The 13,930-nt window shown below is 41.3% G+C and overlaps 1 protein-coding gene across 5 annotated transcripts in view; it reads right to left on the reverse strand.

Moving 5' to 3' along the window:
* znf592 (zinc finger protein 592) overlaps nucleotides 1-13,930 on the reverse strand; it is a 184,265-nt gene that overhangs the window by 11,873 nt on the left and 158,462 nt on the right. For all 5 annotated transcript variants that reach the window (XM_059640137.1, XM_059640133.1, XM_059640134.1 and 2 more), the window contains one exon: nucleotides 3,392-3,504. In XM_059640137.1, coding sequence (XP_059496120.1) covers nucleotides 3,392-3,504 — 113 coding nt within the window. The remainder of the gene's footprint in view (nucleotides 1-3,391; nucleotides 3,505-13,930) is intronic.

Raw genomic sequence — 13,930 nt, forward strand, 5'->3', positions numbered from 1 at the left:
ACCATTGCTTCAGTATGTCTAGGCAGTTTGCCCATTGTTCAGTGATGACTTATTCCAAATTCTGAGCTTGTATAAATTACTGTGCTTTTACTGTGTGTAAGTTGATTTTTTTTCAGGTCAGTTATTTTTAGTTCAAATGTCATTTGGCCAATTTTTATTTCACGTAACGTTTTCAAGAGATGGATTTGTGAACATGCAAATCAAATTCAAAAAAGGGTGACTGTAATGGAGAGTAGAGCAGCCACACAAAATAATTTATATTAGTAAACCAAAATGATCATTTTAACAATTTGTAAAAACAAAAACAGTAATTAAACGTAGAAAAGTTTAAGGGTTTACAATTAGAACAAATCATTAGCAACGCTATGATTATGTTTTGATCTTGAAATCTTTTGGGCTTTTATCCTTGAACAAATAGAATTGCCTTTTATACAAGGTGTATGATCACGTACTTTGTCGAGGCCAAAAATAACTTTTGCAGGACAGCAACTTTTACATAAGTTCGACTTTTGCAATAGCACAGCTGGCTTGAAGGTACGGTATCACAAGATCCGACTACCCAAAAACCCAGTGGTGTCTGAAAACTGGACATCTTTATAATTATCCATGTGTCAATTTTAATGGAGTCCAATAGAAATCACAAGTTACCTGAACAATTTGGTCAGGTTCTGTGGTCTGGTGACAAGATTTTTGTGTGGCACTCTGTCCGTCCACCTCAAAAGTGACCCTTGACGCTACCCAACCTGCCACAATTTGACTGGAATAGCCCATGACATGACCACCCACACCCAAATCTGGAGATATCCAACATGGAGCACATCCTTGGCCTGAGGGTGCCAGATTTGAGATACTCAATCTATAGATTTTAAACTTTTTAAAAAAATAAACTTTGAGACAAACATTTTTAAACAATTCCCTTAAGTAAATGTCATCTACCAATCACTTTTCTTTCATGTGAGATTTATTACTCTGCTCTTTATAGATGCTGACTAACCAGCCATACATCGCCAGCATTTTCAGATTTACAGCAATTTCAAGCTCTGTTTACATTACTGCTTTGTTCCACACATTACCACCACATGGTTTTGACACAGCTTATAGCTTCAAAATAAAACTGCACTGGGTATTTTTCCTCTGAAATTCTGTGGGTGCAGCTTATTGAAAAAGTCAGGGAAGATTGACTGGGAAGTTGGGTAGGAGATGGCAGAGCCTTTGGCCTTGATCTTTGAGTCATCATTGTCTACAGGCTTAGTACCAGAGGACTGGAGGATTGCAAATGTTGTGTCCTTGTTCAAGAAGGGCAGTAGGGATGACCCAGGTAATTATAGACCAGTGAGCCTTATGTCTGTTGTAGGAAAAGTTTTGGAAAGGATTATAAGAGATAGGATTTATAATCATGTAGCAAGCAACAATTTGATTGGAGATAATCAACATGGATTCGTCAAGGGCAGGTCATGTCTCACAAACCTCACTGAATTTTTTGAGAAGGTGACCAAGCATGTGGATGAGGGTAGGGCAGTTGACGTGGTGGACTTCAGTACAGCCTTTGATAAAGTTCCACACGGTAGGCTATTGGAGAAAATACAGAGGCACGGGATTGAGGGAGATTTAGCAGTTTGGATGAGAAACTGGCTTTCTGTAAGAAGGCAACTCGTGGTGGTTGATGGAAAATATTCAGCCTGGAGTCCAGTTATAGTGGTGTGCCTCCAGGATCTGTTTTGGGACCACTGCTGTTTGTCATTTTTATAAATGACTTGGATGCAGGCATAGGTGGATGGGTTAGTAAGTTTGCAAATGACACTAAAGTCGGTGGAGTGGTGGACAGTGTAGAAGAATGTTGCAGGTTGCAGGGAGACTTGGATAAACTGCAGAATTGGGCTGAAAAGTGGTAAATGGAGTTCAATGCAGATAAATGTGAGGTGATTTACTTTGGGAAGAATAATAGGAAGGCAGAATACTCGGTCAATGGAAAGATTATTGGTAGTGTAGGTGTGCAGAGGGACCTTGGCGTCCATGTACATAGATCCCTGAAAGTTGCCACTCAGGTTGATAGCGCTGTTAAGAAGGCATACGGTGTGTTAGGTTTTATAGGTAGAGGGATTGAGTTCCGGAGCCGTGATGTCATGCTGCAACTGTACAAAATGCTAATGCGGCCTCATTTGGAATATTGCGTACAGTTCCTGTCGCCCCACTACAGGAAGGATGTGGAAGCATTGGAAAAGGTGCAGAGGAGATTTACCAGGATGTTGCCTGGTCTGGAGCGAAGGTTTTATGAAGAAAGGCTGAGGGACTTGGGATGGTTCTCATTGGAGAGAAGAAGGCTAAGAGGGGATTTAATAGAGACATATAAGATGATCAGAGGATTAGATTGGGTGGACAGTGAGAGTCTTTTTCCTAGGAAGATGACATTGGCTTGTACGAGGGGGCATAGCTACAAATTGAGGGGTGATAGATTTAAGACAGATGTCAGAGGCAGGTTCTTTATTCAGAGAGTGGTAAGGGCGTGGAATGCCCTGCCTGCCAATGTAGTTCACTCAGCCACATTAGGGGCATTTAAACAGTCCTTGGATAAGCATATGGATGATGATGGGATAGTGTAGGGGGAGGGGCTTAGATTAGTTCACAGGTTGGCACAACATCGAGGGCCGAAGGGCCTGTTCTGTGCTGTATTGTTCTATGTTCTATTCTGAGTACATTGGGTCACACCTTTCGGTGAAATAGTGACAGTGGCTGAACATTTTGTAGATATGCAACAGAATGAAAAGTGAGGAGCAGACAAATGAGCTTTCAGAACAGTTTGACATGGCACAAAAATACAGAATCGAACTACAAAATGAGCCTAAAAATTATGCAGCATTACATACAATCAACATATTCCTCAGAATCTACAACTATGTGCTTGTGCTTTATGCCTTTTTGGAGATTATTCAACATTTCAAATCAAGTTGAGGCTTTGCCTTTCAGATGCAATGTTAAACTGAAGTCTATTCAGGTGTTTATAAAGGACTCTATGGCATTATTCAAAGAACAGCAGTAGGTGATCTGGAAAATGTTTATCCTGCAACAAATACCGGGGGGGGGGTGGAGGCTGAATACTCTTTTACTACCTTTGGCATTTTAGTGAAGGGCAAACTTGCTCCTGCCAATCACTATATTTCAGAGAGATAATTAATTAGCTACTACACACGCTAAGGTTACTGAAGGATGTGAAAGGTTCTCTGCAAATACAGTTTCTTCCTTTGCAGCAACAATTGACTAAAGGTAATTATGCAGAGTGACTTCATGCAGTTAGTAGTCTTTGGTGAGCTGGCGGGTTGACAGAACTTATTTCATACAGATGAGGCAACTGGGATCCATTCATGTAACACGTCAAGTCTGCTGTATTACTTACCAACAAGTGTAGGTTCTCTTGACACCATCATGGTTGACTCTGATATGTCTCCGTAGGCTGTGAGAGGAATTAAAAGAACGATCGCACTGTCGGCATGGATACCTCTTCATTGACTGTTGAAGTTGAGTGATAGAGAAACAGAGGGAGAGCTCAATCATTATTTTGTCCACCTGGGAGTGCAGATGAGTTGATGCCAACCTTATTTTGGTTTTGTATAGAGGGGTAAAACACTCTGGCTGTACGGAAGGGCCACATTTCCATTTATATCCTGCTCCACACTCAGGGGCTAAAGTTCAGTCTATCCAAAATCATGTTTCCATTTTCCTGTCGCTCAGGGCCTCTGTGAGCAGCCAGAGGGCAGAAAGTACTAAAGCTGATTTCCACTTTTGCCAGGAGGACGACGAGCCACTCCTCTGCATTTTATACTATCAAAACCTATTAATCCTTTTCTCTCATGTACCTATCTAATTTCATTCCAATTTCATAAATATTATTCAATGAGAGTAAACTGGTTGATGTGCTGTATATGGATTTCAGCAAGGCGTTCGATAAGGTTCCCCACAATAGGCTACTGTACAAAATGCGGAGGAATGGAATTGTGGGAGATACAGCAGTTTGGATCAGAAATTGGCTTGCTGAAAGAAGGTGGTAGCTGATGGGAAATGTTCATCCTGGAGACCAGTTACTAGTGGTGTACTGCAAGGGTCGGTGTTGGGTCCACTGCTGTTTGTCATTTTTATAAATGACCTGGATGAGGGCGTAGAAGGATGCGTTAGTAAATTTGCAGACGACACTAAGGTCGGTGGAGTTGTGGATAGTGATGAAGGGTGATGAAGGATGCTGTAGGTTGCAGAGAGACATAGATAAGCTGCAGAGCTGGGCTGAGAGGTGGCAAATGGAGTTTAATGCAGACAAGTGTGAGGTGATGCACTTTGGTAGGAGTAACCGGAACGCAAAGTACAGGGCTAATGGTAAGATTCTTAGCAGTGTAGATGAGCAGAGAGATCTCGGTGTCCATGTACACAGATCCTTGAAAGTTGCCACCCAGGTTGACAGGGCTGTTAAGAAGGCGTACAGTGTTTTAGCTTTTATTAATAGAGGGATCGAGTTCCGCAACCAAGAGGTTATGGTGAAGCTGTACAAAACTCTGGTGCGGCCGCACTTGGAGTATTGTGTACAGTTCTGGTCACCGCATTATAAGAAGGATGTGGAAGATTTGGAAAGGGTACAGAGGAGATTTACTAGGATGTTGCCTGGTATGGAGAGAAGGTCTTACGAGGAAAGGCTGAGGGACTTAAGGCTGTTTTCATTAGAGAGAAGAAGGTTGAGAGGTGACTTAATTGAAACATATAAAATAATCAGAGGGTTAGATAGGGTGGAGAGGGAGAGCCTTTTTCCTAGGATGGTGACGGCGAGCACAAGGGGGCATAGCTTTAAATTGAGGGGTGAAAGATATAGGACAGATGTCAGAGGTAGTTTCTTTACTCAGAGAGTAGTAAGGGAATGGAATGCTTTGCCTGCAATGGTAGTAGATTCGCCAACTTTAGGTACATTTAAGTTGTCATTGGACAAGCATATGGACGTACATGGAATAGTGTAGCTTAGATGGGCTTGAGATCGGTATGACAGGTCGGCACAACATCGAGGGCCTAAGGGCCTGTACTGTGCTGTAATGTTCTACGTTCTAACTATAGGAAGGATTTTGTGAAATTAGAAAGGGTTCAGAAAAGATTTACAAGGGTTGGAGGGTTTGAGCTATGAGATGCTGAATAGTCTCAGACTATCTTCCCTGGATTGTTGGAGTCTGAGGGGTGAACTTAAGTGGTGTATGAACTCACAAGTGGCATGGATAGGGTAAATAGGCAAGGTCTTTTCCCTGGGATGGGGAGTCCAAAACTAGAGGGCATTTGTATAAAGTGAGTGGGGAAAGATATAAAAGGGACATAAGGGGTAACTTTTTCACGCAGAGGTGGTGCGTATCTGAAATGAGCTGCCAAAGGTGGTGGTGGAGGCTGGTAGGATTATAACATTTAAAAGGCATTCGAATGGGTATATGAATTGCAGTGTTTAGAGAGATATGGACCAAATGCAGGCAAATGGGACTAGACGTATGTAGGAAATCTGGTCAGCTTCGAAGAATTGGACTGAAGGGTCTGTTTCTGTGCTGTATATCTCTATGACAGTATGACCTCAGTCACTCCAAGTGGTAGTAATTTCCAGCTTCTAATCACTTCCTGGGTGAAGTAGTTTTCTGGACTTTCCTATTGGTTGTATTAGTGGTCAACTTATAGTTACAACCTCTAGTTTTCCTTTCTTCTGCAGGTAGACACCATTGGCAGCTCTGGATCACAAAGCAAAGCCAACCAAAGCCTGAAAACTTGCTATTATCTCCTTTCAATGTTTGGAAAGGATACTGAGATTTACCACAATGGTACCAAGGATTCCTGCTCCTGATCATCAGCCAGTGTTTGAATGTTTGGGAAATTAGGAGATATATTCCTTACATAGTGGACATTTGGAGCAAGAATGGTTGCGTCAGAGAGGACTTCATCTTCTTGTGAAAAAGGAGATTAAAATTTGACAGAAAGAAACAGGACAGTTGAATTGTTTATAGAGATTGCTTTAACCAACAGCTAGCAGAGTTATTTCAGAGTGAGTAGGAACTGCAGATGCTGGAGAATCTGAGATAACAAGGTGTAGAGCCGGATGAACACAGCAGGCCAAGCAGCATCATAGGAGCAAGAAAGCTTTGGAAGGAGGGTCTAGGCCCAAAATATCAAGCTTTCCTACTCCTATGATGCTGCTTGGCCTGCTGTGTTCATCCAGCGCCACACCTTGTTATCTCAGCTAGCAAAGTTAACCTTAATTGTTGTAAATCTATGATTCTAGCATAAACTGTGAAGCCTTCTGGAATTATGAACAAAGAAAATAGCAAAATTAAGAGGCCATTTGGCCCCTCAAGCCTTTACTGTCATACAGTGGCTGATGTGCTTGTGTTCTGAATTACACATTCCCATCCACCCTAATAACCTTTAACTTCATTGCCTAACAAGAATCTGTTTACCCTACTTCCGTCTTAAAAATATTTAACGATCCTGCCATTGAGCTACCCACTGCCATAGGGAATAACTGCAGGCTGCCAATATCAATAGAAGCTCTAAGAGTGGTTACTTGGAGTCTCTGTATCTATAAATTTATGCCTGTGTAAATCACTACATTCAGAAATGGGGGGAAAATGCAATGTGATAACATTGAGAAATGCAATAAGATGAGAAAGCAATAATGAAGGGCAAAATGGTCTTACACGACACTGATTAAACATTAGCTTATTTCACTTCCAGACTCTATTTATGAAACAAATGAAACAATAATTAGGCATGACACATACGTTTTTCAACATGGAGATGAAAACAAAGGCAATTCATTTCTAGGCATACTGTTGGAAGAGTACCTTTAGAACTGCATTGCTACAATTAAATATAACTGAATGTATGATAAGAGAATATTCAAAATTAATCTGTCAAGAATAAACATATTAAAATTGAATGGCAAGGTAAGTGATCATTCAAGTCGATCATTTCTGATTTGCATACTGCATCTCTCACTTTGCAAAGGCAAAGAAGCCTGCTGATGGATTTGCATGGCAATGAGGCTCTTGTGGAAGTCAAGAGAAAGCCAAGTTTCCATTTCCTGAGGGAATGATTGAGGGGCTATTGATAGAGTGTGCACAGAAATTGCTAATTTTAATGATCATCATCAGTAAAAGCAAGCTCATCCTGCTAGTTAACTGTTTCATAGGGCAACAAATCTACTGAGCTGTTCAGGGTAACAGAAACATGTAGATTAACTGACAGGATCAAAGCATTAGGAAAAAAATGCAGTAGTATGGTAAAACCTCTCCCTGAATTTATCAAAGTATCACATTGAACAAGGTTGGATGAGTTTCTGATAGAGAATACTGATGGCATAAAAAGCCCCACTAAAATTACAAAGCATGAAGATGAACAAAATTGAAAAACCACAGTCAAACATATGGAACACAGGGGTTTAATGGAGTAACAGCCAGATGAACCTTTCTTGTTCATTCAAAGAGTCTGAGAAAAAGAACCTAGTGTGGAAGATCAAAAACATGTCTTAAAACATGAAAGCAACTAAAACACTGAACTAAAGATAAACAACATAAGGTTGTCTTTAAAAACAAATCTATGCTCAATCTATACTTCCCAAGTGTAAATCCATTTTTTTTGTACAATTCAAAAATATCTATTCAGTGTACCTTATTCTGGAAGCCAGAGGGACCTACAGACAATATGCCCTTCAATCTATTTGGCAGCCCCAGAGGAGGTGACAGCTTTTTGCTAATCGGTTAGAGCATGACTACTGTGAGCTGCCTTCTGAGCCTCCTCGAGGCAATGTCATTGAAAATTTAAAAACAAAACTTTAAGAATTCATGATCAAGAGACATCTAAAATGCCGAAATTAGTAAAATCTGATGTCTGCCAGAGGGGCACTGACTGTGAGTTTCTCTCACATCTTTTAACACCACAACCGATACATTTCCCTTGCATTCATGTGGAACTCCTGGTTACATAAATGCTGCACTAACTGAATGGCTGATTTTGGCATTGCATATTGCAGAAAAAGCTTTGAAGAAAAAATGGAAGGGCTGCCGCAGAGTGCCAGTGGCGGGCTATTTATACAACCTGCCAATCCAGACAATAATTCTCCATTTGTACTTCACTTTATCTTAACAGAGGGTGCATTCCAAACCCAAGAACACAAGCAAGCACAACAAAGGTAGGGTGTGCTTTATAAACACGTATCAGTAACTAGAAATGGAGTGCTCCTGAGGTGGAGCTGACCTCCAACTCTGAAAAAAATTTAAGAGGTTTGGACTCTCCTGAGGGCAAAGGATAGTAGTTAGTCACGTGCTTTGCATCTTTTTCGGAGGATGGGTGCAGAGAGGTCAATTTCATTCTCGGGTATAAAACCCCACACACTTCGGCAGAGGCAAGATTTCACTTCGGGTTGGGAAACGTAAAATGCAGTTTGGCAGATTGACAGGTCTGAGAGGGGAGAGAACAGCATCGTGCCATCTAGTCTCCTCAAACCAAGACTGGACCGGTATGGAGTTTATCAGGTGATCACCATAAACTGGGCCATATCTCATGTACTTCCAAGCAAGCACTTCAGCATGATAACCGCCTCTCATCATGATTTTCCATTGTGGCTGTGTTAGCAAGAAAATGGTAGGAAAAGCCTTGAATATGAAAAGTTGATGGTGGTGAGAACAGTTCCCGAGACCAACAGACATAGCCTTAGGACTGAAACCAACATAACTTGTAAATGTGCAGAAGCAAATTGGAACAGTGCTACTTCAGCTTTACAATTAACTCCAAGCAACATTTCACTATTAAGTGTTGCATGTAGATGACTGCATGTGAAACAATGGAACAGAAATAAGCCCTTTAAGCACTTCAGGCTGGTCCTATCGTTCAGTTACATAATCGCTGATGCGTATTTTAACTCTTTTTGCCACTAACTTGGTTCCATATCCTTCCATTCTCCAGCCTGAGTAAATCTTTAAATTTCAGTTTTGAACTTGTCAATTGATTCAGCCTCAAAAGATCTGCTGTAGGATAGAGCTTCAGATTTCCACTCTCCTTTGTGTAAGGAATTGATTCCTAACATCATGCTTACAATGTCTGGGTCTAGTTTTAAGGTGAGATTCCTGGTTCCGGGCTCCACTTCCTCCTCCTCTACTGTGCAAAAAAAGACATAATTTCGGTTTACCTGCCCTGTTAAATCTTTTAACTATTTTAAACACACCAAATAAACTACCCCTTAACATTCTCTGTTAAAGGAAATACAAAGCGTAGTTCAAGCAAACTACTCTCATTACTTAACACTTTTAGATCTAATCTCAATTAAAAATGATACAATTATTCGACACTGATGATTGTTCACTTGGTGAAAAATGGTCGACTTGTTAGGGAGAGGCAGTGGAAGTATATTAAAATAAAAATGGAAAAGACTCAAAATATTTAAATTTAAAGAGATCAAACAGAGTTCACTCATCTCATAACCACACTGAAGTTTAGCAGAATTGACAAATGACGAAAGAAAGCAAGTGCAAATATAAAGGAGAACAACACAGCTGAACTCTGCAATAGGGAAGGATTCACAATTTTTGGAATACCTAACAAAACGACCTTGGCTGGTGACATTATAGCAATGTTAGAATGACACCAGACTGGTTCCAAATTGAAACTGGTGTGCTATCATGGCTTCTGTTTCTTTATTAACAAGTGACCAACTTCTTTCAAAGCTCAGCAGATCTAGCAGCATCTGTGAAGGAGTAAACAGAGTTAACGTTTTGGGACCGGTGACCTCTCCTCAGAACTGATGGTGGCTGGGAAAACGTCAGTTTATATGCAGAAAATAGGGAGGTGGGTGGGGTAGGGAGTAAACGATAGAATAGAGCCTAAATAGAGAGAAAGACAGTTGGATAGGCAAAGGAGTTGCTAACGATTAGGTTGGGAGGGTAAACAGTCATTAGAGGGGACTGTTAGTGACTAACAACAGGGGTGTGTAATGGCAGGCTACGTGGTAACAAGGCCTGGTGTGTGGGGTGGGGGGGGGGGGGCGGCTAGGACAGGGGAGAGTTTAGGCCCTAAAATTATTGAACTCAATATTGAGTCCCGAGGGCTGCAGGGTCCCCAAGCAAAAAATGAGGTGTTGTTCCTCCAGCTTGCATTGGGCTTTGCTGGAACACTGCAGGAAGCCAGACACAGAGATATTGGCCAGGGAGTAGGGTCGTGCATTGAACTGGCAGTCAACAGGTGATTCAGGGTCTTTTTTGCGAGCATAACGTAGATGTTCAGCGAAGTGGTCGCCAAGTGTACGCTTCGTTTCCCCAACATAGAGGAGACCACATTGTGAGCAGCAAATGGGAAGTGCAGGTGAAGTGTTGCTTCACCTGGAAGGTATATTTGGGCCCTTGGATTGTTGGGAGGGAGGAGGTAACCGGGCAGGTGTTGCACCTTTGCCAGTTACAGGGGAAGATGCCATAGGGCTGTGGGGAGGTGTTGGGGGTGAAGGAAGAATGGTGACCAGGGTATCCTGGAGGGAACGGTCCCTGCAGAAGGCAGACAAGGGAAGGGAGGGGAATATGTATCTGGTGGTGGCATCTTGCTGGAGGTGGCAGAAATAGCATCTAATGATCTTCTGGATGTGGATGCTGGTGGGATGGTAGGTGAGGATAAGGGGAACTCTATCGCTGTTGCGGGAGGGAAGACAAGGGGTGAGGGTGCAAGTGCGGGAGATGGGTTGGACTTGGTTGAGGGGCCTGCCAACAACGGAGCTGGGGAATCCTTGGTTGAGGAAGGTGGTGGACATTTCGGAGGCTCCCTTGTCGAAGTCGGCATCATCTGAACATATGCGACAGAGATTTTAAGGCCTAAACTCTCCCATGTCCCAAGCCCCCACTCCACACACCAGGCCTTGTTACCACGTAGCCTGCCTTTACACTGTTGTCACCGGACCCGAAACTCTCTTTTCCGCTTCAATGATGCTGCCAGACCTGCTGAGATTTTCCAGCAACTTTGTTTTTGTTCCTGATTTACAGCATCCGCAGTTCTTTTAGTTTTTAACTTCTTTCAAAGGTTGGGTTAAGTAACAAGAGAGCGTGCTATAAATAAGTTATTTTAGCTGATTTTCCATGAGTGAAGGAGATATAGCCCAATATGAGTTATATCAGAAATTGTGGTATGAGTGTTATAACGTTAGGGGTGTGTTGCTGTGAGGATGTTCAATGTGGTTTCAGTATTTGGAACAAGTCAGAAACACTATACAAAAGTGTTATGTAAAAATCACTTTGAAAATTTATTATTGCTCTGCATTCTCTTATTTTCCATAATGAGTTCACCAAATAAATACAGCCAATATTCGGAAAACAATCTATGGTCTGCAGGAGTTTGAATTTTGCAAATGCTACAGAGCAAAGTACGTCAATACAGAGTGACAGATTGTTGATCAACAGCAAAGCTTAATAGTTACTTCTGGGAAAACTAGTACATCATGAGAAATACCGAATGTTTTATAGCTGTATTCCCTCTATTCCTCTTACTGTCATCTCATCCAACAATGTCTTTTAGTGCAGATTTCTCTTGCATTATGGTCTGGCCACAAGGATATGCAGATGATCTGTCTTTTTAAGGTAGTGCACTAAAACCTATCGTTAGAAAATGTAGAGGAGTTGAAGATAGGACTGTCACTAACAGTCCCCATTAACAAGTACTCGCCCTCTCAGCCTGATCGTTAGCAACTCTTTGTCCAACTGTCTTTCTCTCTCTTTAGGCTCTATCCTACTGTTTACTCCCTACCCCACCCACCTCCCAACTTTTGCACATAAACTGATGTTTTCCCAGTCACCATCAGTTCTGAGGCAGGGTCACCGGACCAGATATGTTAACTCTGCTTTTCCCCTCACAGATGCTGCCAGGCCTGCTGAACTTTTCCAGCAACTTGTTTTTGTTCCTGACCTCCATCATATGTCCAGTGAGTCTAGATGGCATCACAGAATGCCAGGCACTTGCATAAACTAACAGTCGAGGGATTTATAGTCACATATGCTCAAATATGTCAATGCAACAAAGCTTCAACGTTAGTTCAAATGCATTCTTATTTCCGATTTCAACATTTATTTGATTCGGGTCTTTCCTTTCATAATCAAAAGGAGGGAAATGTACTCCAAGATTTCCTCCCACTGGTTTAACACACAAACTAGATAGGGTCTCATGGAGCTTCCAGCTCCTTCTCTTCAAACTTCTCAATTTAATTCCTAGTACCTGAATCACAGGAGGTTATTATGCAAACAAAGCAAGTAATCAGGAAAGCTAACAGAATGCCATGTTTTACTATGAGAAGAACTGAATACAAGAGTAGGGAGGTTACACTTCAGTTATACAGGGCATTGGTGAGACCGCCTCAGAAATATCATGTAGAGTCCTAGTCACAACTTATGGAAAGATGTAATGCATTGGAAGCAGTTCAGAGAAGGTTTACTTGACTAACACCTGGAAAGAGTACATCGTCTTATGAGGAAAGGCTTGACAGGCTTAGCCTGTATCCTTTAGAGTTTAGAACAGTCAGAGGTAACTTAATTGAAACATATAAGATCCTGAGGGGACTTGACATGGTGGATATTGAAAGCCTGTTTCTCTTTATGGGCAGAATCTAGAAACTAACAGTCAAAGTTTTAAAAGTAAGGAGCTGCCCCTTTAAACTGATATCAGGAAACATTTATTTCCCTCAGAGGTTTGAGTGTCTTTGGAAATCTCTTCTTCAAAAGGCAATGGATTCAGAACCTTTAAGTATTTTTAATGCAGAGGGAAACGGATTCCTGATTACCGAAGGAGACTGAAGAATAATGATGATGTGCAAGAATGTGGAGTTGAGGTTAAATCAGATCAGCCACGAATGATGGAGCAGGGCTGAATGGTCTAATTTGTAAAACCTTCATTTTAAAGCTGTGTTTTTACTTTAATGTCATAAAGTCCAGTGACCTAATAATGACGATAATACACCCAGTGAAGTCAAAACATAGAATGAGTGCTGCACTTTCTGTTCAATGACTCACAGTTTGCCCTTTCATGCACCCTCATAACCACAGAGTCACTTGTGAAACAAATGACTGTGGACTGAAAAGTACCAGTACTTAATGTATTGAACTTGTTTTTGGCAGAGCAAATGGGGCTTAATACCTAAACAGGAAAGAATCTAAAACTAAGCAGCTACAGGGTCTAATCTCTGTAATCATCTATAGACTGGGCTGACGTTCTGACCACTTATAATGAAAACAGGAAACAGGAGTGCAAGTGCTAAGGGAATGTTTTATTTTATGTTACTTCTTTCTAGCCACAAGCATGAAATAATAAGAAGCTTGTTTCTGTGTCAATACAACAATTTGAAAATTTGGTTAAAGGAAGAGTGATCTTTTCTGGATAAATTTCAAATAACATTCCAGAGACAAGCAGTGCACCAACTCTCTTGGTCCTGCTAGGGCAAGAGGAATAGGAAATTAAAAATGGCTCCTCAACAAACCAAACCAGCCAGATAGTTTAAAACACACCAGTATCTAATGCTTTTGAAATGCCCACAGCCACTGCTTTATTTATAAAGCAATAGTAGTAGTCATTAAGAGATCATCACTGGTGATGCAATGTTAACTGTGAGGCACTTAACTACTGATGTCTCTAATTTTGATGATTTAGAAGACTAACCTTAGTGACACAATCTGCTTTGTGTTGTTTTGAGGAAAGAGTGGCAATATTTCCTAACAAGCAAAGCCGTATTTTTCATCCAGTTTCAATAAACCACTCATTTTGGCAAAATAACGATTAGAAATTATTGCTCAGGGTCTGACTGAAAGCCAGTGGTTGTGCTCAATCTTGTGAAAATTAGCACTGAGGTAGAGGATGTGTGGTACAAGAGTGGGAGGAGCTTCAGCCTGTCTATTATAACGTTATCTAAAACACG

This window comes from Stegostoma tigrinum, chromosome 36 (genome assembly GCF_030684315.1).
Source record: "Stegostoma tigrinum isolate sSteTig4 chromosome 36, sSteTig4.hap1, whole genome shotgun sequence".
In the NCBI taxonomy this organism is placed as follows: Eukaryota; Metazoa; Chordata; class Chondrichthyes; order Orectolobiformes; family Stegostomatidae; genus Stegostoma; species Stegostoma tigrinum.